Source organism: Gopherus flavomarginatus, chromosome 14, assembly GCF_025201925.1.
Source record: "Gopherus flavomarginatus isolate rGopFla2 chromosome 14, rGopFla2.mat.asm, whole genome shotgun sequence".
Taxonomy (NCBI): Eukaryota; Metazoa; Chordata; order Testudines; family Testudinidae; genus Gopherus; species Gopherus flavomarginatus.
In genome coordinates this window covers 7,002,542-7,025,246 of record NC_066630.1, presented here as the reverse complement: position 1 = coordinate 7,025,246, position 22,705 = coordinate 7,002,542, and the positions used below count along the sequence as shown (strand labels likewise).

At 54.3% G+C, this 22,705-nt stretch overlaps 1 protein-coding gene across 14 annotated transcripts in view; it reads right to left on the bottom strand.

Moving 5' to 3' along the window:
• Window positions 1–22,705, bottom strand: part of GSE1 (Gse1 coiled-coil protein) — a 349,718-nt gene that overhangs the window by 101,656 nt on the left and 225,357 nt on the right. The window contains exon 1 of one of the 14 annotated variants that reach the window (XM_050923219.1): window positions 9,765–10,131. The exons of 9 other annotated variants lie outside the window; for them this stretch is intronic. Coding sequence is in view for 1 of the 5 variants with exons in the window: in XM_050923211.1 (XP_050779168.1) it covers window positions 4,258–4,294 (37 nt within the window). In the remaining 4 variants the exon portion in view is untranslated. Of the gene's footprint in view, window positions 1–2,865; window positions 2,934–3,501; window positions 3,524–4,257; window positions 5,635–7,079; window positions 7,201–9,764; window positions 10,132–22,705 lie in introns of those variants that run through there. 4 more of the 14 variants (XM_050923218.1, XM_050923211.1, XM_050923212.1 and 1 more) reach the window with 4 other exon arrangements.

Sequence of the window (22,705 nt, the reverse complement as noted above, 5' to 3'; positions counted from 1 at the left end):
AGAGACCAAAGCTGGGGAGAAGTGACTTGCCCAAGTCCACCCAGCCAGGCAGCGGCAGAGCCAGGGTTCAAATGCAGAGCTCCTAGTCCTGCGCTTAACCACTTATGCAAAACTCTCTGACCGTTAGGTGGAAGTGAGTTGGGGATCCCAGCACAGTTCTGCAGTGGGCTTGGTTCCCCATCGCGCAGTCCACAAGGCTATGTGATAATCCAGGCGTTAGGAAATGAATGAGCGAGATGATCACTGCTAAGGTGGAGTGCCAGGGCAGTGGTGGCCCCGTCGTGGAAAGCTCCATACTCCGTTCCCAATCTGCTGAGCATATGTCACTTGTAATAATGATCCTCATAAAGCAAACCCTGGTCTGCCCAGAACCGGAACAGGGCCAGGAAGGCTGAAACCACAGCCCAGCTCACCTTTCGAGGGCTGCTTTAGAGCTGGGAGCAGACAGGGCCTAGCTGGCCATTGTAAACCCTAGTTCACCCACCCCTCTTTTGTAGACAGGAACTCTTTCCTGTGGCTGGCTGCCTAGGTGGAACTACAACAGACGAGGCCCTTTGGGGGTCTGATTACTCCATCTAGATGGGTGCATGGTCCAGGCTGAGGAACCGACTCATCAGAGTGGAAATTCTCCCTCTCCCTGCCACACCTCCTCTAGTGAAGGGTGCAGTTCTGAGCCATGCATAGCACCAGACCCACACCCTTGCACCGCTGCTCAGCTAGTCATTAGTAAAGGGATATGGCAACCAGACAGTATCCGCTGCTGCTGCTGAAGTGGGGCAGGACTGCTTTCACAGCATCATCAGGGCTCACATCAAAGGAGCCAGGCTTCTTCTAAAGTCCAGCAAGGAACCCGGGGGAATGGAAAACATGTGGTTACTGGTCTACAGCCCACATGAACCCACCCACACACACACACATCCCCACTGGCGCTCTTGTAGGCAAGGTGCTGGAGAAAGTATTGCCTCCAGGAACACAGACAGGTCCTAAAAGAACAGGTGGCACCTGCACTGGAATGGAAGGAGCTTCCATTGCTGCTGTCTCTGCTGCTGCATCTGTTCCCTCAGACAGAGGCCTTCAGGCCCCGGGCAGTCAGTCTAGCACCTTTCCTCAGTGCTTTCCATTTCAAATAAAAGTCATCTAGGGTGTGAGGCGCTCACCTCTCTGTTCTCCTATCTCCCTGCCCCTGCCCACTCAGTTTACAATGAGCTGTTGGCCTGACATTACACACACAGCTCCACCCCTTTGACCTGTGGGTTTATGCAGGTCGCTGTGCATGACACCAGACAGCACAGGGACAGGTCCACTGATGGAACAGAGACGGTTACAATGCTCCACGGGGCTTCTGCAGCTGAGTCACCGCCATGATCATAAAACCACTCTGTAAAACGCTTGAAAGCCTAACTTAGAAGGTTGAAATTTACATCTGCTCTGACCCTACCTGTGCTATTAGCATTTCCTAATGCCTCTGGTAGCTGCGAAGGCCTGCGTGCAATGATTTCTGTTTGACAGCACCGTGAACAGTCCACACATAATTTTCCTTAATTGCTTTAAATCTCAAAGGCTGACACTTCAATGCACCTCTTCTTTCTGACGCTGGCTGGAAAGAAAATAGACCATCTGATGGATGCTCAGAGATATACAGAAATACAGTGGCCTGTGAAGGGGAGGGGAATATCACTCTGCTGGCAATAGATCATACCTTTCTATCATTTCCTGGAACAAATTCTTTTCTCACGTCTGCAGTGTATCTATTTCGATATTAAATGCCGATTGGTTTTACGGGGTGTAGGAATTAGTGATCTAGCATTGACAGTAAAACAGAAAGTTTCACGCAACAGGGGGCACTGTAGGTAAATACCGCTGGACTGGAACATGTTAAAAAATATTCTCCCTCCATCTGCTTAGAGACTTTTCAGGCATCCCCTGTTTGATTTTACAGGACCAAAAAAAAAAAAAAAAAAGGAAGCATTTGTGCAGTTATTATTGATTTCCATTTTAAGCAGTAAAAACCAGAGCAAGCGAGAAATGGAAACTCATGAAGACGAGTCCCTAAGGATCATCAAGACCTCATAAAAACACAAAAAAGTAGGAGGGAGGTTAGGGATCTGCACCCAGAGCAAAAGAAAAAAACATTGGCACCGAATGCAAATAAAACAAAACGAACGAGGTCTGCCTCTCGGTTTTTATCTTTTGGGACATGTTTCCTGTTGGCCAGCACGGTGCATGTGCGTGGCACTATATAAATAATAACTGTGCCTGCCTCAGATTGCACAGCATCCCTCGCACCGGTTTCTTTTTTATATACCCTCTGTGCAAAGTTTAAACAAGTCTCAAATAAACAATAAGCACACGTCCCAGGGATTGCAGCCGCTGGGCTGAGAGATGCTGCGGAGCACCCCTCTCAAGCATACGGACAGCTACTATCACAACAGCGATTGCCACAGATAGCTGAGTATTTAGGATCTGTCTGGGTGACTGTAAGGCCCACACAGCTATAGGATCTGAAGGCCTCCAGGTATTAGTGATTTATCCTCTCTATTCCACTGTGAAGTCAGGGTCCTAAGGACCCGTCTTAAGGGTAACAGGCCCTGAAATAACTAAACTGGTTGTAATTCATACCTTCAGTTCTTTTGGTGCAAATCTGTGTGTGGACACGCTGATTATCTCTTAGACAAGTTACACCTGTGCAAATCCACTTTGGTGGCATGACTCCGGATTTACATCAGCACAACATGATCGGAATACAGTTTACCAACAATAAGCAGCTGAGAAACTCAGGAAAATCCTTCAGAACACAGAATTGACCAAACCAATGATATTTAACAAGACAAAAGGTCAAACCGGTTGCTGGCATTCATACGTTACCATTGCGCGGCAATCAGAATCCCCTTCTCCAAGTCTCCAGCAGACTTTAAAGAGCACTGTCGCCAGTTTAAAACCAGGCTGTTATGAAAGACTCACTCACCAACAATCTTTTCAGTACAGGGAACTTCGCATCAGCTTAAAGACCTTTGGGGCTCTTTTTTTCAAAAAGTTCATTCCTGTAACTAACTGCCACATGCAAAACCCATTTCCTGAAACAAATAACCATCACAAACATGCCTGCTATGAAACCACCAAAGGAGTCACAACGGCAAAGGTAACTGGAGAGCTAGTCCTCCCACCAAAACCACACGCCTGGTGCACGCAAACAAGCGAGAGAGAAACCCCTCCCGCAAACTCAACAGCCCGAGCGCTGCGGTTTCATTTGGGCGAGGACTTTAATTTAATATTTTTTTGAAATACAGATGGGGGGGCAACCAGCTTTTTCTAATCTGCTGTTAAATTATCCATCTCCTTAAAAGAATACGATCTTCTTAACGACAGGCACATTTTCCCCAAACTTGCACTGAAAATCAAAAGTTGGTGTGCAAACTGTTGCTCCACTGTGAGGGGTTAATGAAGAGGAAACAAAACAGAGCCTTATTCTTCCCCTGACATAAATCTCTCTGTATGGCTTACCTCCTCTCAGAGTGTCAGGAAAGCACATGTCAGAGCTGTGACACACACCTCCTATCAGAAGAAAGTAACCCCAGGGACTTGGAGCAGAAAGGTAAAGGGGAAAAAAGCGGGGGGGCGGGGGGGTAGAAAAGAGGAGAGACTTCCAGTCGCCACTTTGGTGCTGTCTGCTACATGATCGGAGCTCACTGAGCCATGAAACAATATTAGGCACCACTCGAAAGTAACTTCACACCACACTTCTTAATTCACCTCAGATTACTTAAGTGCTTCTGCCGTTTGCTGTTAAATAAAACAAGGCTCACCACTTAGGAAGCCGAGCAGGGCGGATAAGAGGAGCGAGATATGCTATACACCCCAAGGGCTAGGTGAAAACTATAGAGCTCACCTTGCACAAGGATTTCGGAGGCGAGGGGAGAGGGAAAGAAATACACAAGAGGGCCCGAGTCTCTTTTCATTTACACCTAACAGCCCTGTAATTCTGGTGACTCCCCGTGCAGTTATTCCCCATTTACTCCACAATACTATTCCACACTGCAGTGGGGTTACTCTTGATTCACACCAACACAATTGCACTGACTCCCCATTGCAATGAATCTGGATCTACACCAACAGAATTCCATCATCTCTGGTGGAGATACTGCTGATGTGCAGGAGTGGGGTGTACCAGAGAATCAGCACCCATCTGTTATTATCAGCTGTACAATGAAGGGGGGCTGGGGGGGGACACACAATCAAACACATCATGCATCTCCTTACCTGGTAAGTAATACAGAGGGGGTTTCAGTCCAAACATGATTTATGTTACAGTTCCATTGCGACCAGAAAAATCAAGGGTGAAAAGGATGAAGGGGGTTGTCGAAGAAAAAAAAATAAACCACACAGAGGGGTTTTTAAAAAAACAAACAAACCCCAAAGGCAAAAATAATCTAAATAATAATAATAAAAAAATTGTTTTTAAAGCAGCAGGGACGGGGAGGGGGGGAAGGTCTCTTGTCAGTTTCAGCAGCAGCCTGTCACCTGCAGATCCACACGGAGGTAATTGACTAACAACACAACAGCACTTTAAACAGCTGCCATGCCTTGATGCCTTCCCGTTTTTCCTGCCTTTTTAGACTAGAGATGCAAATTACACACACGCAAAAAGAGAGAGAGAGAGAGAAACTGAAGAGTGAGGAGGAGAAAGAGGGATGGGGGCAGAAAGGAGGGTCCCGGGCTGTAAAATCTCCTTTAGGGATTACTCATTTGGAGAGAGAAGAGGGGGGGAGCAAGCCCCCAAACCCTGCGAGTTGCACTCTCTTCTCCATTCAATCATTTGAATGCCAAGGGCGAGCGAAGGGGGGTGGGGGGGGGTCAGTGGATTTGCTTCCAACAGAGCTTCATGTTCAGAATCAAAGGGGGGGCCGGGGAGGAGAAAGAGGAAAGACAGATTGAGAAAAGAAGGGGGGGGGAAGGAATCTCTGGTTACCAAGGAGAAATCGGCTTTGTTTTCTTTCCCCCTTAGCTACCGGCTTCCAAAAGGGGAAGGTGGGGGTTAGAAATGACTGGGCTGAAGTGAGGCTGAGGGGGGACAGCCTGGCCGGGGCCGCCGAGGCAGGAGCTGCTGCGGGCTGGTATCTCCTTTCCTTCGTGTCCCGCCACTGACTCGGGAAGGGGCGAACGGGAGAAGGGGAGGAAGGAAGGAAGAAAAGAGAGAGAGAGAGAGAGACCCAAAGCTCCCCAGGCTACAGCCAGCCGGGCGGAGCGAGAAGAGCGCCAGGCACCAGAAAGCCCCTCGATCAATTTTCATGCAAGAATCATTATCGGTAAATTGGAAATCTGGCTACTTGACAGCAGATTTGTCTCCTCTAATGAAAGCGAGAGGGTAGGAAACCATCAGGCATCTGTTCATCGCAGGCAGGCTCCAGCGCTTAATGCCGGGTTAGTGACTCCGCTCCTGAGCGTTCATCTTCTGCTTTTCCCCATTGCTTTTATGTTTGTTTTCTTGGGGGGAGGGAGGAGAGATGGGGCGGGGGGGGGGCACAGATGAATTTGTAGCAGTTTTCACTTCCGATCTTCCCGGGTGCAGGACGCAAGGCGCCAGAGACGCCGATCCTCGAAAACCTGGGATGCAGAAGTCTCTTCTCCAGTCCCCCCTCCCCCCAGAAAACAGCTCCCCCCCCTGCTCCTCCGACCCTCCTCCAGCATTCAGCCCCCCACTCTTCGCAGCCTTCCCCCCGGAGCTGGGCTGTGTTTCCAAGCAGCTGCTGATCAAAACCAACCCGATGGATGAGCCATACAAAAGACCTCCCAGCCACTTAAAAAAAAATTGCCTTCACCGCATGCCCTGAGCTTCTCTTCCCTCTCTCTCTGCCTGGAACATAAAAGACTGACAGGAGCAGCGGGGGCCAGGAGTTAACTCTTGACTGAGGAGCAGAGAGAGAAAAAAAAGAGAGGAGGAGGAGGAGGATCCAAAAACTCCTACCTGCCCCAGAGGCTGGCTGCCTGGCTGCTCACAACACCCCCCCTTGCCAGGTTCAGACTCCGAGCCATGTCCCTTCCTCCCCACATTCCCCCTTTTCTCCCCAGCCCGAAAATATCCCTGTTGTGACTGTAATCAAGCGCCTGATACAATCTCACACATCCCCTCTCCACCGAGGCATTATCGGATCCGGGAAGACATGCTCGCAGGCAAATCGGGCTCATAAACGCTATTACAGAGCTCTGGCTGCACCATAGTAACAAAGGCCCAGGTTTAATTTGCTTTAAGTAAACGATCAAGTGACACAATGTGCTGTGGGGCCTTCGGTCCCTTTCCGCGGCCCCCTCCAGAACTGCCGGCTGCTATGGCCGCCAAAGTTCACCAAGGCAAAGGTGTGATATCTCCCTGCTGCAAGAGAAAGCCACATCCTGTCTGATAACTGACCAGCCCATCCACCAGCTTCAAGATACAGTCACTGCACAATGGTGCGGCTTCCCCTCTGAAGTCAGAGTCACAAAGGATCCCAACTGCATGGCCAGTTATCCCCTTATACCCAGAAGCCACCAGCAGGTTGAAGGGTCCATGCACTGAAGTGGGGTCTGTACCTCAGCTCCCAAAGCCAGGCACACGTGTCAGGGGCGCACGGCTACTCCCAGACAGGCAACTACAGCCTATTTGAAACCAGCTAGGTAGTTGATATCACACACCCTGGGCCTGTTCCAAAGCCCAATGGGACCTGGAGCAGGCCCTGCAGGACAGAGAAATACACAAAGAAAGAACTGTGCTACTTTCAGATGATGCCAGAGTCCCCCTGAAGCTAATCTGGTGAATAATATTTTGTGCAGGATTGAACAGCTGTTTTTTTTCTGGTTTAAAACCACGTAAAAAAACCCCAGTGCCTACATCTGACAATATTGGAGCTGAAATTATTTCTGGGAGAGCAAGCGGGGGCCTGAATTCAGGGCTCTCAGGTACCCAAGTATTTCAGAGGTCCTTTTTTAAAACTACTTTGCAGGAAAATACACTGGAACCAAAGGGTGTTCCTCCCCCACCCCCCGCAAACGAACACGCGCGCACACACGTACACATGGTTTTATTAAGCAAAAGTAAAAGCACTTACAAAGTGAAATGACTTTGCCTTGTCCTCGACCTGTCCCTAACGGTTCAGTGGGTGTAGACAGAGCACAGGCTCCTATCAGCCCAGCCAGTCTGGGCAGGAGATAAGCAATAGCTTAATCCTCCCCCCTCCCCCCCCCATTGCTCCTGAACGCTGGGGTAGCCGCAGAGCAGTCGGTGCTGTGTGTGCTTCCTCCCCTCCCCTGAGCAGAGCGGGGGGAGGGGTTGACCCAGTGGAAATGATCTGTTCTGGGGCCATGACAACACAAACGCTGAGCATCTGGCCCTGCTTTTTTTTGTTGTTTTTTTTTTTTTGCTGGGTGACCCGGGCTCCCCTGTGGGCTCGTGTGCCCGGGAATCTCTCTGGCTCCAGGGCCCACTGCCAGGGCACTGGCTAGCATCAGCCACCCTGCAAGGGCTTTCAATCTCCAGCCTGCCCTCAGCACACAGCCTGCTCTGATTCTTCTTTCTCCAGCACCAAAAATCCCAACTGTCCTCAATCCCCACATCCCCTCCCTGTCCCTTGGGATTGCCCCCCACCACCAGGCACCCACCTCCTGTCCCCTCACACCCCGAACGGCTAGCCGCACCCACACCTCTGACCCATCTTCACCCCCCACGTCCTGCCTTCCCCGGCTCTCCCCCGGTGACAGCAGCACCAGTGGAGTCACTCCAGATCCACGCCTGTGAGCGAGCGAGTGCAGACGCAGCCAGCCAGCTTAGGCCAGGCTCCCATCGAGCCAGTGGCTAAGGAATAATGGCCAATATAACCTCTAAGGTGATGCTTCCTCCCATCATGACCCCAACTCTCCTGCTAGTGCTGAGGTCCAGATTGTGCCGCAGCCTCTGCCCCCCTAAACCCTGACAACAATTCCGCCCGCCCACCAAGCTCTCTGTTTTCAGCAGCCAAGCCTTTGCAAGCTTGTAATTCGCTGGGATGACACTAATGGCAGAGGTAATTAATACTCCCCCCCCCCAGACTGTATATGCTAATGGCGTGAGCCATAAAAATTAATTTGCAAACATGTCATTACACAATAGAGGTACAGGCAATGAACCTGTAATTACAGGCCAATCACAGAGCGGGTACAGAGGGAGGGGTGCCTTGCTAATCCATTCATTATTTTAATAATATAAAGCTCTTCAGAACGGTTTCACTCAGGTAAGTTGGACTCCACTTCAAAAGCAAGCTGTGCCTCTGACGCAGAGAGCACCTCTTGGCAGGCTTAAATAAATATCAGTTAATAAATACCAACGTGTACTTTTCATCAGCACATCCCAAAATGTTTTACAAAGCAAGTCAGTCTCATCAGCCCTATGGGAAACTGAGGCATGGGACAGGGAAGTAACTTGGCCAAGGACACCCAGCAGGCCAGTGGTAGAGTGGAGAACAGAACCCAGGTCTCTTGCACCCCAGTTCAGTGCGCTCTACACTAGGCAAACCTGCCTCCAACCAGCAAGGGAGGAGGAGAGACGCTAGGAAGGATGGACACATCAGAGGCAACTGCCTGAGCCTAGCAAGCATGGGACAGAAGTGCTAAGTCTGCTCAGCTGACAGCCAGATGTCACATTCCCCCCGCACGTGCGGGGCTGTCTGGGCCCAGAGTTTTGCTTTGGCCCAGCACAGACAGGGCCGCCTGGGAACTTCAAAGCCCAGCTGAGTTTGAAGGATCCCAAGGTTCCGACCTGCCTTTGAGCAGAGGGCAGGACAAGACGCAGGCCTCGCTCCTGCAAGCAGCTCCGTGCGGGTGGATCCTGGGGGCTCTGCCCCGCTGCAGAGGGTCCATCCAGGCAGTATCTGTAAACCCATCTCAGCCAGGCCTCTCCCTTCCTATGTGTTGGTACTGCAGCCAGCACACAGGGATTCTGAACCAAAGAGGGGCCTCTGCACAGGACTGCGATCCAGATGTTACAGAAGAATGGCACCAACAGCAGTGATGGGGAGCGGGGAGGCAGGAGGGCAAAGCTGAGGTGCCCCCGTGACTGGATGGGAGCCTCCAAGTCATGCTGAGGGAGGGGGGTACACGCTGTGGTGCAGCACTGGGCCGCCGGATTGAGAAATGGGCCTGCCTGAAGGAGCTCTGTGCCTTGCAACATCTGAAACCTAACCGAACTAACCGATGCCCTGAGTCCTCACCCCCGGCCAACCTCCTGCGGCTCAGCGGGAGAAGGAAACGTTTGTGGGCCCACTCACGTCTCCTGTGTTACACAGATTCTTGCTTCACTTGAACAAGGTTTTCAAAGACGAGGCCAAAGGGGAAAGTTCCCAGTAGAAGGTTGGCCCGATTGGGAGGCCCTAGATCACACGGCATGCGTCTGGCGGCGTGAGCATGGGTCTGAGAGCCACAGCTCGAATCCTGGCTACGTGGCCCAGGTAAATCTCTTTCCCCTCCGGGCCTCAGTCTCCAAATCTGTCATCTGAGGCTGCCAATCCTGACCCACTTCCCAGTGGGGAGAGAGGATGAACTGGCTACTGTTTACACCGCTGCAGAGCCCTAGGCACTGGCAGGGTGATATCAGCGAGGTGCTACAGAGAGGCGGGGGGGGGGGGCACTAACTTGACCTGTTTGGCAGGAACCGCTGGCCATGCATCACCATCTCCCTCCAACACACTTTCAGCCCCAGCTCAGAGCTCTGCTGCAGAAGCACAGTTCCCCCGCCAGTCTGTGCACTGCCCACTCACACTCACCGTCCCCAGGCCAGGGCTTCCAGGGTTTGGCGATGGGAAGGGAAATGATGCCAGGCAGCGGGAACTGGCCACCTGGAAACGAGCCATTGTTTGCTTTTGTGTACGGAGCGCCAAAGGGTGGGGTGAATAATCCGGCTCAGGGAGCCCCTCCGGGGTTTGGCGTTTTCGATGGAATATTTCCCCTGCATCTGCCAAGTGCCCTTTAAACTCTTACAGAAGCTTGCTCAGCGTCCAATGACAATCCTGGAGTGTATTCATCTCCCAGGAGGGCCTAGAGGTAACAAATGCAAAACCACAGAGCAGCCAGCTGACAGCCAGGCCAGGCCAGGCCAGAGAAAAGCAAAGCAAACCCGACTCCTCTCTCTTCATGGGACGCCAGGGCCCTTCCCTTCTCAGGATCAGCTGTGAGCTAACTACTGCATCTGGATCTGTGCTGCAACAGAGGGGCCCTGCCTGCCCTCTAGCGGAGAAGACGGTGCCATAGCAGAGAGACAGGCCATGCAAGGCATCCGAAGGGGATAAAATCAGACCCTCTGCCCACTTTGTAAGGTGCGGAGAACGCTGAGGCGGTCAAGTCAGAGCTGCCAAGAGCTCCCGAAGCAGGATGACTCAGATCTCACCGGCACGTGGCAGCATCTGCCCGTCTCCTTTTCAAACCCTCCAGAGCAGCAAAGTCTGCTTTTAGCAGGAAGCCTTGGGGATAGCCCAATGCTAGCAGCACTACTTCCCATAGGCCCTGCTACTCCCTCCCCATGGCCTGACCCATACCCTGCACTCTGGGCTCGTGCCGGCCACAGCAAACAATGATCAGATACCTTGTCTGCCTGGGAGCACCAATGTCTGGTGAGGGCCTGTGTGAGCTCACAGCTGAATGTAGCAGCTGACACACAAAAGTGGGTGACTCACCCCGTGTCCTACAAACACACACGGGAGTGGGGTAAACTGTACAACTTTGTACATTTATAGCGCTGCGATCAGCCTGCCCCGTCCCTTCAGTTCTCCCATCACGTACGATTGGAGGCTCTCAAAGCCCATCACGAACGTTATCAAACTGACCCCTGTGAGGTAGGTCAGGCTAATCCCCATTTTACTGATTGGGAAACCGAGGCACAGAGACCTTCAGACCAAGATCACTCAGCTGGTCTGTGGCAGAGCTCCTGAGGTCCTAGATGGGGGTTTTCAACTTTAAATCCTTGGGCAAGCTTCTGCCATAACCCCTGACAAATGGCTCCTGGTCTCCTGATCTTATTTATGGCTTTGCAATGGACACAGCTTGTTGCTGACACTGAGCACGAACAGGTAACATTTCCGCCTGCCCAACCCTGAGCCATACGTGCTGGGATCCCTTCCTTGCTGCCTGCGTTCTGACAGGTGGGGAAATTTGTGCCCAGGGTTCTCTCCCTCTGTTTTCTTTGCAACCCACAGTGCCAGGGAGGCCAGGGCAGAGCGCCTGCCACTTTCCTGCAAGTCCACTCCTTAGCAGGCTGCGCCAAGTGGACCATCAGAAAGCGGGCGAGGGGCAGGGAAGGAAAGTGGTGCCATGCTGAGAACGCTGCAACTCCTTTCACTTTGACCCAGATCCCACCTAGGTGGGATGTGCTAACCAGGCCCTTGCGCTGACCCAGAAGGGCAGGGTTGGAGTGCCTCGTTCCCACAGCACAGCAGAGCAAGCAGGGGGCCTAGATGCGCATGCACAGAGCATTCAGATTAGATCTCAGCTCTGGGTTAAAGCGAAAGCCTCGGTGACAGGAGGAAAATAAGCCCTGTCTCTCCCATGAGTTATACAAGCTCTTATGAGCTACGTGCATGGGCCTAACCTATTTGGGTACGTACAGTGAAATACGGATGCTGAATGCTGCCCACATTCCCTTGGCACCTGTTTGCACCCTGCCTCTCCTGCTGTGCTTGCCTGGGGCAAACCTCATTACCAAGCAGCTAAGAGGACGAAACAGGTCAGTGAAACCTGCAACTGGTGCACCCGGCTCTACCCTCCTCTCTCCAGATGGGCTGAAACAACCCGGGAATGTGCCAAGGAGTGACCCAGAGAGGGGTATGCGGCCCTGTGCTTGAAACAACCAGGTTTCCTCTGGGGAGGGGAGATCACACATACCACCACGGCCCAACCTTTGCTGTAATTTGACGGGAACATTTTTTGACCTGCAAAGGCTCCAGGCAGCAAAACGGGTCCCATTCAAAGGAATGCAGCTCTTCCAAGCCAGCGAACCCTCAGAAGCTCAGGGTGGACTTTATGAGCACTCTTGCAGGTCACAGCAGGGACTGAGGTCTCTGAGGTGAGTAAGGACAGCAGGAGTTTTCCAGTACCTTGCTCTGCAAGCCATGGGATGGCACCAAGGAAGGGACACTCCAGCTCACGACAGGTCTCTGACATGGGGGCGCAATCTCCCAAGGGAAGGGCTGGAAGGCCCAACCATGCAAGCTGGAACCAAAGGGAACATGTACAACGCCCCCGGAGAAATAAAACCTGCCCAGGCCTGCCTGTGTCCCTATACAATTATAACGCTGGGTGAAGCATCAGGTAGTGCCTGAATTTCTGGATAGATGGGCTCTAGCCTGTCTCAGGCAGCCTGTGACCATGGGAAGAGGTGTGTCCCCTCTTCTGAATGCCATAAACTTTTGCCAGAACTGGACTAGGCTCCCCGCTTTCTTCAAACCATGTTAAGCACAGAGTATGAGACAGGTATCAGGACAGGCGCAGTAGTACTGGAGGACAGGAGCATACCACAGGAAGGACTCCTCATTGGCTGCCTGGCACCAGCTGGACCCACAATCAGAGTGTGGTGAGTCAGAAGCACAATGGGCACTAGAAACCTGTGTGTGTGTGTGTAAAATGGGCACTAGAAACGTGTGTGTGTGTTGGGTGCTAGAAATGTGTGTGTGTAATGGGCACTAGAAATGTGTGTGTGTGTGTGTGTGTGTGTGTAGAAATCAAACAAACAAAATAATCAAAGCTGCACTGGCGACTGCCTTACATTAAATAAGAAACTCAGCAATGATTTCCTGTTCTCATTGACCTTTGACAGTGCAGAACACAGACATAAATCCATATTTTTAAACCAATTTGAGCCCCAGCCAGGCCCACAAAACCATCTATAGCCTCCGATTTGGATGGGGAAAGAGCTGGAAGGCAGTGGTTTCTTTAGGCAGCATTCCCCAGAGGGAAAATGAAGTGAGAGTGAGAGAGAGAGCGAGAGAGAGTGAGTGAGTGTGTGTGTGTGTGTGAGTGAGAGAGAGAGAGATAAAATAGTGATTATTCCTCTGACACTGCCCCCCTAACTCATGAATAAAACATATGGCTGTGTAACTGGCTAATTACGAGGTGATGACAAACCCGCTAGTCGCTGGGAAAAGAAATCAGCTTTTTAATCACCCAAGTTCCCTCTGCCTCCAACGTAAGTAGAATAGTATATTCTGGTCTCACACACATACCCCATCTCCTTGGCAGGCAGCCCCCTTTCCTGGCAGTCATTTTGGGTGGTACGTTCCAACGAGCCTAAGGGAATGATGCCCAAATCCCCCTGGAATCTCGGCTCCTTGGGAAATCCCAGCCCACACTCTCTGATGTGTCCCCAGCTTGGTGGCATTTGGAGGGGCTCTCCGGGGTCTTTGCACTGACCTATAATCAGGGCAGGGCTCAACCCAAGCCGTACCCGGCCCCTGCGGCCGCAGCCAGGAACTGAGGGCTGACCTTGCTTGTGCTGGCTCTCTGCACAGGGGGGAATTTCCCCCAGAATGCACTGGGGGTTCTCTCTGGGGTGCACATTGTAAAAGCCTCCAGCGCCTCCCCCAGCCAATATATTCACCACCCTTCTGGCTCAGACTGAGCTCCCCTTTGCCCACTCCCAGCTCCACTCCCTCGGACAGCTCAGCACAGGCCTGACGCTCGCTCACCCTGTTCGCCGCTTACCCAGCATGGTGCTTGGTAAAAGTGGAGGGCCAAACGCTGCTCTTGGGTACAGCAGCATAAATCTGGAGTAATCCACTGCCTTCACAGGGATTACTCCACATTTACACCAGCCTAACCGGGAATCCTCAGTGGGTGCAAATCAGCCTCGTTTTATTGGTTTCAATAGCGCTATGCTGAGGATTTGGCCTCTCCCACTGATTTTTACAATGGTCCCATCCTGCTCTGAATGAGTAAAAACCACCTGCCAACACTTTGTCTAGGTCCTACATATAAACAAAGCCACGCAGCTGCCCTGTCCATTGCTCGAAAGAGGGGGAAGGCAGGCAGAAATCAAGCCCCGTTACGCACAGTTCAAATGCTAGCAGATTGCTCCCTAGCCCTTCAATACGCCCGGTGCGGCAGGGGAAAACCTCAGCACTCCAGCCACCATTGCACCCATCTCTCAGCCACCTTCTCCGGGCTGAGAGCAGCCTGCCTCTCGCTCAGCTCAGCAACTGCCAGGGAACATACAGAGCGAGCAGAGGCTTAAACGTTCAAACCACGTTGTGCTTTTCCCAGCAAGGCACCTCAGCCCTTCACCTGCATGCCAGCCACCCCGCTGTGACCCCCAGCTCGGTGTAAGATTGATTGCCCGCCGGCCCTGCAGCGCTCCGAACTCAACCCGCTTACACAGCTTGGCCAAACAAGCTGGGAAGTCATCCCCAGGTATTTCAATGCTGTTCAGCCTCCAGGAGGGGCAGGAATTGCTCAGGATTTCCCCAGCGGGGGTGTCACAGGGCATGTTGGGATGAAAAATGGGCAGATGGACAGACAGGCAGAAGGTGTGCATGGGGATGGACAGGCAGTGAGCTCTATTAACCTGTCAGCCCAGGGAGTTGCTGGGGTCCCTGTTATTTCCAGCTGGATTGCTCAGCGTGCTGGGGACGTTCCATAGGGCGCAATCTGCCCTGGTCAAGGAGGAGCAAAGGGACTGGCTGACCTGGTCGCCCTTTCTTGTCTAGCTCTAGCAGCGATGAGGCGGAAACACAGAGACTGGAGCGCACGCTGCATCTTTGATCGATGACAGATGCTGGGTCCTCTCTCCTTTTATCTGCCATCAAGCTGCAGGTGAGGCAGGCGTGGGCAGAGGAGAGAGATGGTGCAAACCAGAGAGCGCGTGAAGCTGGCGCAGCGGCTCAGCAGGCCTGTGCTCGTCACAGGCTCCGTGCTCTCAAGAGCAGCATCTGAACCTTCAGCTGAGCGGCGAGCTGCCTGCTCCAGCTCCCCAGCCAGTGCGTGGAGGAACCTTGGCGCTCCCAGCTGCAAACCATGCAACCAAGTATCCTAGGGGGCTGCACTTTCCCTGCAGAGAGACAGGCCCTGTCTGCTCAGGGCAGATGGATGTGTCCCAGGAATATTGCCCAGCTGCCAGCCTCTGCCCTGTCTGACAAGCGCGGGATCTCTCTTCCCTGCAGCCTCATGCTGCCAGGCCTGGGTCTGCATCCAACAGGAGCCAAGTCCTGGAACGGGGAAGTGGCTCTTGTAGGCCAGGCCTTTGTCCCACTCTCAGAAACATGCTCAAAGCAGGAGAGGTCCCTTCCCTCCTCTCTGGGCACAGCTCCTGCCTGGGGACCTTGCACCCAGGCACCGAATGACAGCAGACCCCCCGCCCTTGAGGAGAGGATGCTCCAGGGCAGCTCAGTCACCCCGAGATTCAGTGGCAGCCCTGGTAGGGGCAGGAACCTCAATCTGTCTGTCCTGGGAGCCGAACATAATCAAAGGGGTGCTGGGGGCAAGCAGCAAAGCCCAGATTCCCATGTGCAGTGTGATGGAGCGACCCTTGGGTGCAGGCACGGCCCTCCCATGGGAATGGTACCTGGGCACGATGCCCTCCCAGACCTTCCCTGGCCCTAGCCCCCATCCTTCTGAGCAGCTGCCTGGTGTGTTCTGTACCCAAACTGGAGAAGATGGCAGCACCAGCAGCAACACTCACACCAGCATGTCCGTGGAGACCTCCCCCCACCGCCACCCCTCATGAGGAAAGGTAGTACAGTTACCCCCGAAGGTTCAGTGATCTGCCCGAAGCCAAGCCCCGCCTGCACTGCAGGGCACCTGGTGCCCAATCCAGCATGGATCCACTAGACCACGCTGCCTGCTTCCCCGAGGGGCTGCAACGCAGGCGGCAGGAAGTGCTTCCAACAGTAGGAGCTCCTTGGAAAGGTGGAGCAGGCTAGCCGCCCTGCCCAGCGAGGGGCTGCATTACAGGCTGGGAGGTCGCTCGTGCTGGATCCCCCAGCTCACCTCGGCTGCATATCCAGCCCTCACCAGAGCGTGAGAAGCAGCTGCAGTTTCAGACGCTGTCTCCAATTCACCCCAGAGCCGGGGAAGGGGCGGGGGGCAGTTCTTGTTTCTCTGGCATCACCCAAAGCCACATTCGAAAGAGCTTCCTCTTCCCAGCTACAGAGTCAGGCTGGCCAGGGCTTTTCCTTCTCCTCTCTCGACCTGACCTTTGCCCCTGTGCATCTTGGTTTAGAGGGGAGTGCACGGAAGCCTGGGTGCTGATTTTCACGCTGGAACCATCAGCATTTCCCAGCCATTACCCTCATCACAAGCCCAGCCGGCCCCAGTCTTTAAAGCAAGCAGAATTTTCTGGGTGCCTACAAATGTTCCCAGCGCTGCCTACAGGGCTTTATTGTCAAGCTAATTAGTCTTAAAAATACACCCAGGCTGGCTGGGCTGAGCACTGATTGCTGTCTGGAGGCGGCGGGGGTGGGAAGGGAACGCAGAGGAATTGCAACTGGGATATGAAACCTTTCACATCTCTAGGTCACTGCTTTGAAACAGGCCCCAGTGCAGCTGGTGACCAGAGAGGCTCTAACCATTTCCTGACCTCTGTGCAATGAGCTGCTGGTTCTCAGTCTGGCTCCCAGGCCGGGCACAGAGGCCTCTGGGTGGGGCAAGGCAGCAGCACTGCTGGGGATGGAGAGAATTTTGCTACCAGCATGGGGGAGAGCGATTTCAAAGCAAGATCCTGTCCTAGGAGACTGTGAGGCTTTGATCTAGCAGGGCAGAAAGCTGTAATTAGCCCCTTCTCTGCAGAGCCTCTGCTCCATGCAGGTTCGGGGATGGCATCAGACCCATAACCCAGTCAGTGTCGCAGACAGAGGGGCTAACACAGTCTACCAGCCGCAGGGGAATATGCAAGTCAGGGGCAGTTGCGCGGGTCTAGCAATTGGGCTCAGTGCTGGCCCATAGGAATCCCAGCCTCTCGGCATCCATAAGCCCTGCAGAGAGAGCGGGCTCAGCGTGGCTGGGGATGGGAACCTACTCTGCTTGTCAGCCTCGCTGAGCCTGAATGTCTCCTAAACACTAAACAGGCCTCCTCTCCGCTGCTGGGGCAGCCGCTGCTGACCCCTGCTTGAGTCATGTACCCAGAGCCACACAAAGAGTGGGAACTGAGGTGCTCCCTGCTCCCAGTCCTGTGTTTGGAACGCTAGGGAAAGCCTCTCCCATGGGCTCCAAAGGAAACCCCAGCCTGGCCTCTTGAGGCCAAGGGATGGCGATGGGTGAAACCCACCCCGGCCATGGGGACAGCAAACAGCCCAGACACCACTGAAACCCCACCTATGCCCAGAGGCTCACAGACACTGAAATGGTGCATTGGACCTGTGTGCAGGATGAATTACACCAGGGGAGAGGAACACCTGGCTGAGCATTGAGGGGCTAGATGGGGATGGGTCTACGGGGAAGTGAAATAGACACAGGGAAGCTCTATTCACATGGCTCCAGCCTTTTCAGGCGATGGGTGTTTTCTGGAAGGAGCCACAACACTCTGGAAAGGTATCACTTTGGAGGCTGTAATTGTTTCTTACACATTAGATCCATTAATGAGGACTCTGATCAGCCGACTGGCTGTTTGGCGAGGAGGCTTCAAGTAGCAACTTTCCATTTGCCTTTCAAATTTTAATGACTGTTCCTAAGGCTGAGATGTGTTACGATAATCTGCGCTGCTTGGGTCAGCGACGTAGCAAAGGCTGAGGCACGGGAGGGATTTCACAAGGGTTTGATTTCTTTAGGGAATATTCATACAAAACCCAGTAATCGCAGGAGGCAGCGCTCATCTCCCATTGGCTGCAGAAGCCGGAAAGCTACAAATCAGAGGGTTATTATTTCTTTTGGCTGTCCCTAAAGGATCCTATATCTGTGGCAGGAGAGGAAAGTTCAGCCCTGCTAAGATTGCATCACTGGATAGGATACATTCGCTCACTGCTGCTGCTGCTGTTTGTTTTTTTTTTTCCCTCTATGCACCTCTCTTTCCCCTTATTCTTTCCTTTTTGTCAATAATTCATGTGTGCTCCTCTCCAGAGCGGCCAATGTGGCTTGAAGGCAAGTGCTCTTGGAGCTGTTCCAGCGGTCGATGGACATCGTTCCTAGGCCGGCACAGAACGCAGCAGGCAGCCTAGCATCTGGATCACAGTCGGAGGGGCATTGCTGGGGGGTGAGTCTGTCACCCTCGCTCTCCTAGAGTCAGTGACCACTTGGGGCGAGGCAGGGCCTTGCATTTCCCCTTCCCAGAGCAGCCAAGGCCTGCTCTCCCCTCAGAGTCCCTGCAGCCTGCCAAACACCGCGAGTCTGGGCTCTGATGGGCTCGTCCCTTGTGGTGGTTCACCGAGGATCCCCGACAGAACCAGACCTCAAGAGACAGCCAGTTTCTCCCCAAAGGATTTACAAGTGAAATCTCCCTGTGTTCGGCAAAGCCCCCGATCCACACCCTGGGTCTGAAAGAGACTCAGGATGGGCCTGAGTCCCGAATGAGTCCATGTGGGGTCCCCAGAGAACCCAGCCAGAGTGGGGTTTGAATGGGGGAGCTACGAGGTCCATGTGGGAGGCCAAGTGAAGCTCAGCCAGCCCAGAACTGGAGTCCCTTGTGCTTTCCCGTTGCTAGGATGGCCAGCGGTCAGGTCCCCCCCTGCAGCAGCGTCACCGGGGCTTGCTGCGAAATGGACGGGGAAGGGGTGGGGGAAGAAGATGCAGCCGTGAGAGCAGCTGGCACTCGCAGAGGCCATGGGGCTCCACGGGCAGCCGGTGTGCAAAGGGGAAGGGAAGGAATCCTCCTGCATTGAGGCCAGTCTCCTCCTGTCTTCCCACGGCCCCGGCATGACGATAACAAGAGAATCGGAGCCACGGACACGCTGTGAGGACGGCGCTCCCCCTCCGGCCCGAAAGGAGCAGTCCGGCCCAGACCAGTACTTCCTAAGGGGTCTGTGAGCACGTGCCCAACTCCCGCTCCCCTCAATGACAGCTGGGCCAGGCCAGAGCAGGAGAGGACAGACCTCCGGCGGTTAGCACTACCGCCAGGAGCTCTCCACATGCCTTCAGGGGAGCATCTCTCACCTCCACTGCTGCACATTAACTGCATCAGAAGGGCACAATCCAGGACCGGAGGCTAGAGATGACGGGGCCCCAGACTTGCACTGCCGAGCTGGGGAGTGGTGCCTTCTCCCAGCCTTTGCAGAGTGGAAGGTCAAAGCTCGGGTCCTTTGGTTCCCCAACGAGGAGAGCCTTAATCTAAAGCCCGACATGCTGAGCTGGCTGGTTCAGGACCAGCCCTCTGACTTGCTCCCTCCTCTGAAGATGGCTGCTCGGCAGCCGCTGGGAAATGAGCGGGTCACCTCCCTCCATTTCCTGCAGGCCCAGCGGCCCCGGGAGCGCTCTCTGGCTGGCAGGCTCCGTGGCGAGGCAGAGAGGATGGACGTGGAAACTGTCTGCGTCCTCTCTTTCTTACGGGTCACGCCGAGCACATTGGCAGGGAGTGGGTGGTGGCCGAAGGCCACCTGCTCTGTGCGCTGAATTGCCAGCACCTTTCTCCTGACATGAGACAACTCCCCCCACCTTCTCCCCAGCCTGGGGCCTTTGACAGCACCCCCTGGCATCATCCCACACCCCCGTCCCTCCCCGCCCGACCCAGCCCCTTCCATCCGCTGTGCAAACAGCCCTGCTACCAGCGCGGGGAAATCCCCGCTCGAGAGCGAGGCCCACAGAGGGGAAGTGACTCACCCGATGTCAGTGCTAGAGCTGGGAACAGGCTGCAGGAGGCCCGATTCCCACCCCAAGCCTGAGCCTCCAGACCGGGCAGCCGCTGCCTCCATGCGATGCTCTCGCTCTGCTGTGGTCTGTGCCCACAACCCTCCCATCCCTTTCACAATGGCATCCCCCATAAATCACTTGGCCGCTCAGCAGAGCACTGTCACGGGGCAGGTCTGCACCCCCCTCCCTGCCCCGGTGCAGCTGGGGCTGCCTGCGCGAAGGTTGCGCCGGAAGGTGAGATGGCTGCCAAGCCAGCGGCCATTTAAAGCAGCCGATTAATAATTCAGCATGTTTACCGGAGGCGGGGGGGGGGGGGCACCGGAGCTGCTGGCTCCGCCATCCATCCATCTAACGCACCCACCTGGGTGCTAGAAGCGAGGAGGTCAAGGCGGAGAGCAGCCAGACAGATCCAGAAATCACTCCTAAGAGGACATGATTTTTATAACCCTGTTTTGGCACGTCCACCGTTAACTTAATTTACCATCCATATTGCTGCTACTTAATTAAATAGATGAACTCATTTTACATTTGCAAGTCTTAATTCATCCTGAACAAAATTGGCCATGTTTAGTCCTTTCTACACCACCAGCTCCCCGGAAAAAATGATTGCCTTTTGGAGTTAACTGCTAGTACAGGTTAAAAGCTAATTACCAGCTCGGGTAGGGTGTTAACTTCTTTATTTATCACGAGGGGCTGTGCGATTTCTGAGGGAGCAGGGCCTAGCGCTCCCTTCCTCCAGCTGGCAGTACTCCAGTATGCTGCCTGAATGCCAGTACTGAGACTACCCGAGTCTCACAAGGGGACTCACACCTCCCCACAAAGCGCGGCAGGCACGTGTCCTTGCTGACAATACCCAGGTACTGCTGCTGGGCGTACTCAAGGAATACCCTGCCTGAATACGCTGAGAATACCCAGGTACCGCTGCTCGCATACCACTACTCTCTCTGTCTAGGGAGGAATAGAGGCGATGCCTCAGGAAGTGCTTTGCTATGTTATTGCACCTTGATGCAACAGCACTGGGCCAGGCGCCTGGTCTAGTGGTCACGAGTCTGGAGCCAGGGAGTCCCGGGTTTTACACCTGCTATGGCCTCACTCCACCACCCTCTTCTGATGGGAACAGCGTCATGGAGCCCAAGGCTAGACAGGCCCACTGCGATCATCTCACCCCCAACCTCCTCTGTGAGAGGCCATCGCTTCCTCACGTTAATCCCTGCTGAGCTAGAGCAGGTCTCTCCCACCACTGTGCCGAGCCACAACTGGCAGACCCCAGCCTGGTGACCCGGGGGAGGAGCTCCCACAGGTGGGGAGACCATGGATGGCCCTCTGTGAGTGCTGCTCAGAGGCCAGCCCCACTGCGAAGCTGCGTCCAAGCCCAAAGGAGCCCCCATCAGGTGCAGCCTCCACGGCCTGCCCTTGAACTTTCACCTCTGTCCTGCCACGAGACCCGGGCAGACACGCCACCGAGAGAGGTCCCTTAGCTTTCTCCTCAGCGCACAGATCCCTCCAGCCCCGGGATCCAACCGGGAGACCCCTGCCCCGGGGCCCACGATCCAACCCAGCCATGGGGCAGTGCCCTGGTTCTGACCCTGTCATTCTCACAGCAGGGTAGGAAGAGGGATCCAGGAAGCCTCATCTGCTTTGACTAACAAATCGCTAACTGCTTCCCCTGCGGCAGGTGGCGAAGGTGCGGAAAGGAAACAAAAGCTCCACCGATGTAAACAACTGTCCTCCCCCCAACCCCCAGGACAATGTGGCTTCCCTGCACTGGGAGACCGCCCCCACTCCCAGCCCCCAAGGGAAAGGCGTGCAGCTCAGATGGGAAAGCTCTTGTGAAAACCCCCATCTGCAAGCAGGGCATGCGGTGATGCAACCTCACTGGGCTGTGACCGAGACTGCGGCTGGGTGAGCAGATCAGAACCCTCTCGGGTGCTGCTAGGAAGGGCAGGGGAATTTGTTGTGAGGCACTTTCTCACCCACATGCTGACTCATTACGAGCAGGAACCCCTGGCCCTCATGGTGTGATTCTCCCCAGCCAGCTGCTTGCAGTGCATCAGCCATCATCAACCCTCTCCTTTCCGTGGGTGGGAGCCTGGCCTCTACGCCAGAGCCCTGCCCTCCCTTAGGCCATCTCAGCTGCCCCTCGAGAGGGGACTCCCTCTGGAGCCAGGCAGTGCAGTTCCTCATCTAACCACAGGTGGGTGGGTGGCTTCCTCCCAAACCAGAGCCCTGACCTGACTGTTTCTGCAGCCATCCCAGTCTTGCCTCCAGGACAGCCCCAAGCAGGAGCAGCCAGTTGCTTTCATGGCCAGCGCTAGAAACACGTCCCCTTCACCTACCAACCAAATCCAGCCCGGCGAGCTAACCACGGACCCAGCAGCCTGCACTGTGGCCTTCAGAGAGGACGACAGTTCCAGGAAGAAAACACAGGGCAAGGAGCACCCAACCATGTCTGTAAAAACACACGTGAGGTCTGCATGTGCAAATCCCCAGTCTCACCTCCCCCTAGCCATCTGCCGCGACTCCCCACAAGACTGCATGCCCCACTAGGGCACCTCTTTACACACCCCCTGTGCTGACACCTGGCTCACAACATTTCCTCCTACAAACTCCCTGTTTCACGGACATCTGGGGCTAGTCCGGTGTTTCAAACAGCACCCTCGTTTATTTCAAGACCAGACATCGCCTCCTGGAGTTCTCTAGGCAGGCACACCATCTCGCCATGCCAAGTGATACACAGAATGCCGCCCCGGCGACCCTAGCGCAAAAGGGCCCCTCCCCATATCACGTCCCTGGCACATCAGCCTGCTCCGGGGGCACTTGACCCCGGGGCAGCAAAGGGCTTTACGCTAAGCACCAGGATGGCAGTGTTCCTTAGGCCTCATGTTTCTCCATAATTTCACCTCTATTGACAAAACCAAGGCTCATCCCTGCAGAGCTAATGGGGGAGCTT